General features: G+C 51.2%; 1 protein-coding gene across 1 annotated transcript; it reads left to right on the forward strand.

Moving 5' to 3' along the window:
• Positions 1 to 2,709: 2,709 nt before the first annotated feature.
• Positions 2,710 to 3,694, forward strand: LOC135305636 (olfactory receptor 14I1-like). The gene has a single exon (XM_064429374.1). It carries the CDS (start codon positions 2,710 to 2,712, stop codon positions 3,640 to 3,642), a length of 933 nt encoding a protein of 310 aa, XP_064285444.1. The 3' UTR covers positions 3,643 to 3,694.
• Positions 3,695 to 3,938: the final 244 nt, after the last annotated feature.

Genomic DNA, 3,938 nt, shown 5'->3' on the forward strand with positions numbered 1-3,938 from the left:
ACTTCATGATTGCAGATTTTCCAGGTGGCTGCTATTAATGGAAATTGAGAGCCACAAGAGAACTCTTTTCTTATGGAGAAGTCTTCATAGCAAGAAAGAGAGACTCCCCTCCCTACAGGAACTGAAGGAAGACTACTCTAGAAGAGGTAAACTGAAAATATTAGGTTTTGTCTCTTTACATTGTCAGTAAGAAAGAAAAGGTTGTAGGGAAAGAAAAGTGTTCTGAAAGTTTTGTTCTGACTCTTATTACACTTCCTTTTAGTTAGTATTAATAAACTTTCCTTTATACCCTTTTAAAGTTTTGAGCCTACTTTGCCTTTCTCCTAATCCTGTCTCACAGCACAAAATGAGTAAGAATATTCTATGAGTGCACTGGTAATTAGCCAACACTGAACCCACCGCGCTAATTGATGCATTGGCCAAGAAATCTCAAATTGGAGAGAAAAAACACTACAGAAACATTCCCAATTAACTGCATGAGAACAAAGGGAAAGCAAGGCAGAGCCATGGTTTGTCAGAACTTGCCTGATTGTAATGAGCCCCATGATGAATTAGGAGATGAGCCCTGGAACCTCAGGGTCTGAGAGGAGAGTGCACAAACCTTTCCAGGAGTCAAAGTCAGAGGAAACACACTAAGTGTCTAAAAGCATGAATGGGTCCCACTGAGGTCCATCCCCAACACAGGCTCTTCATGGACTCCATGGAGGAGAGAACTGGAGGCCAGGATGGCACAAAAAGCTTCTCAGAGACTCAGTGTGGAACAGAAAATCCAAAATACCTTAAAGAGCTTGAGCATTTCAAACCACTAATGAGCCTCACCTAGTGTCAGTACAGAGCTCTCAAGGGACTCGTTAAAGCAGATAATTGGGGCCATGATTGCAAAAACCTCTCACAGAGTCTGTATCAAAAGGGAAACACCAAGTACCTTCAAATAACTGAAGTACCTTGAAGCATTAATGAACCCCACTGAGTGTTGTTACTGACAAAGCCTCTCCAGGGACTAATTACAGCAGATAATTGGAGGCCATGATTGCACAAACCTCTCAGAGAGTCCAAGGCAAAAGCCAAACCCAAAGTCCTTTGAAAAACCTGCAGTTGCTGGGAGCATTCAGGAGCCCCCAGGGCCATTCCTGAGCAAGGCTCCCCAGGGACTCCTTCCAGCAGATCCTTGAGGCCACTGGGATGTGGGCTAGGGGGGGATGCTGAGGGCAGGACAAGGGGCTGACAGTGCCCAGCCTGGCTGGGGCTGTGCCAGGAGGCCCCAGGGCCTCAGGACAAGGTGTCTCCTCCCAGCCCTTGCTGGCACAGACCCTGCTGCTGTGACCCAGGCCACCAAGACTTGGCTTCTCTTTGTCCCCACCTGGCATCACTGCCTCCAGTTCTCTGCTCTGCCTGGGGCCTGGGGACACTTTCTCAGTTGTGTCCCTCAGTGGGACCCATTAAAAGTCCAAGAAACTTTGGAGTTGGATTCTGCCTTGGAGTTCTGGAGAGTTTTCTTCAGCTGCCTCTCAGGGACTGATGTTCAGGGCCTGAGCACAAAGCCCCAGAGGGTCATTAAAGTCCTGGTGCTGTGTCTGTGCAGCTGAGCTGGGCTGGGCTCCTGGCACAGAGGCAGCTCCTGGTAAGCAAGAAGAGCTTCAAAAGCACATTTCTCTTGATGAGCAGCTCTTCTGCCAGCCCAGCAGGGCTGGGGCACTGCCTGCAGCCAGCCCGGGCACAGCCCAGAGGCACAGAGAGCTTCAATCAGTCAGGGCTGGGAAGGTGCTGAGAAGTGCCTGGGGCAGAATCACTGCCAGCCCTTGGCCCAGGAACCTCTGGCTGCAGGACAATGCAGCTGCAGCTCCTGGAGTGATCTCCTAAAGCTGGAACATCCCAATGTCTGCAGACCCTGTGAGTACATTCTCTGATTCTCTCTTGTGCAGAGCAGCCAGGGGTGGCCAGGGCTGTCCTGCAGAGCAGGCTCCTGCAGCCCAGGGCGCTGTGCTGGGGCAGGGACTCTGCTGCCTGCCAGGGACAGCTCTCAGCCAGCCCTGGCAGCTGATCCCAGCACTGGGGGACAAGATCGGGGTGGAAGGAGATATCTGGTAAGGTTTGGAACTTTCTTCTTGTGTGGTGAGGATGCTGCATTGTTCAGGGCTGCTACCAGCATGGCACTGAACTCCAGAATATTTCCAAGTAGATTATACAGGGAGCACAGCAAGTCAGGGGCGGCATTAAAAGGAAAATCCTGCTTTTTTAATCTACAGTTCTGGCTTGCCTGGATGGGAAATTGCACAGAGATATTAATCTCTTGGTTCAGGTGGAGAAAAAAAAAAATCCCTCATTTGAATAATCCAGGGAGATACTGAGATCAGCACAGGGCCCGGTTCAGGCAGCATCAGTGTCGCTTTTCCAGCCTCATCAGGGTTGCTCTGACGTTGTCATCAGAGCCTGCAGAGCCAGACTGCCCCTGGGCAGTGCCAGAGCTGGGAGGGGTCTGCAGAGCAGAGCTGAGCCCCCAGGGCTGGGCTGGGCTCTGGCAGCACTGGCAGGACCCAGCCCTGGGCACAGGGAAGAAGCTGTTGGCAGGGAGAGCTCCAGGCAGCAGAGCCCTGGGCAGGCAGTGGGGGGAAAATGCCCCCAGGCTGTGCTGGGATATTTAAAGTCCTCTCCTAATCCAACTATTCCATGATTACTTTTTTTACATATGCCCAGGCCAAGACAGTGCAAATGTCCAACAGCAGCTCCATCAGCCACTTCCTCCTGCTGGCATTGGCAGACACGTGGCAGCTGCAGCTCCTGCACTTCTGCCTCTTGCTGGGCATCTCCCTGGCTGCCCTCCTGGGCAACGGCCTCATCATCAGTGCTGTAGCCTGCGGCCACCACCTGCACACGCCCATGTTCTTCTTCCTGCTCAACCTGGCCCTCAGCGACCTGGGCTCCATCTGCACCACTGTCCCCAAAGCCATGCACAATTCCCTCTGGGACACCACCACCATCTCCTACACAGGATGTGCTGCACAGCTCTTTTTCTTTGGATATTTCACTTCAGCAGAGTTTTATCTCCTGACCATCATGTGCTACGACCGCTACGTGTCCATCTGCAAACCCCTGCACTACGGGACCCTCCTGGGCAGCAGAGCTTGTGCCCACATGGCAGCAGCTGCCTGGGCCAGTGCCTTCCTCAATGCTCTCATGCACACAGCCAATACATTTTCTCTGCCCCTGTGCCATGGAAATGCCCTGGGCCAGTTCTTCTGTGAGGTGCCCCAAATCCTCAAGCTCTCCTGCTCCAAATCCTACCTCAGGGAACTTGCACTTCTTGTGTTTTCCATCTGTTTGGGATTTGGCGGTTTTGTGTTCATTGTTTTCTCCTATGTGCAGATCTTCCGGGCTGTGCTGAGGATCCCCTCTGAGCAGGGACGGCACAAAGCCTTTTCCACCTGCCTCCCACACCTGGCTGTGATCACCCTGTTCATGACCACTCTTATGTTTGCCCACCTGAAGCCTCCCTCCATGTCCTCCCCATCCCGGGATCTGGCCCTGTCAGTTCTGTATTCGGTGGTGCCTCCAGTCCTAAACCCCCTCATCTACAGCCTGAGGAACCAGGAGATCAAGGCTGCAGTGTGGAGACTGATGACTGGAGGCTTTAAGGAGTATTAAACTGCTGGCTAATTTCGGCAAATCACTTATAATAAAATTCATCTTTGATGCATCTTGTTGATTTGGATGTGGGTTTTTTTTCTTTTTATTTAATTTCCTTTTATTAATATTGTCCACATTGAAAAGCCAATATTTGTGCCATTTCTTTTTCTGTTTCTATCCACCTGCTTTGTGGCCACAGACTGTGTCAATGAGGACCTGTGCTCTCTGTGCCTTTAAATGAACTAAAGGATCTCCCAGCAGAGTTTTCTGCAGAGATCCCTCTATTCTTGCCATCTCTGGAGCTGCAGCAGCAA

Source organism: Passer domesticus, chromosome 8 (genome assembly GCF_036417665.1).
Source record: "Passer domesticus isolate bPasDom1 chromosome 8, bPasDom1.hap1, whole genome shotgun sequence".
NCBI lineage: Eukaryota > Metazoa > Chordata > Aves > Passeriformes > Passeridae > Passer > Passer domesticus.

Coding starts and splice junctions, on each gene's coding strand:
- LOC135305636 (XM_064429374.1), top strand. CDS start 2,710: ATGTCCAACAGCAGCTCCATCAGCCACTTCCTCCTGCTGGCATTGGCA.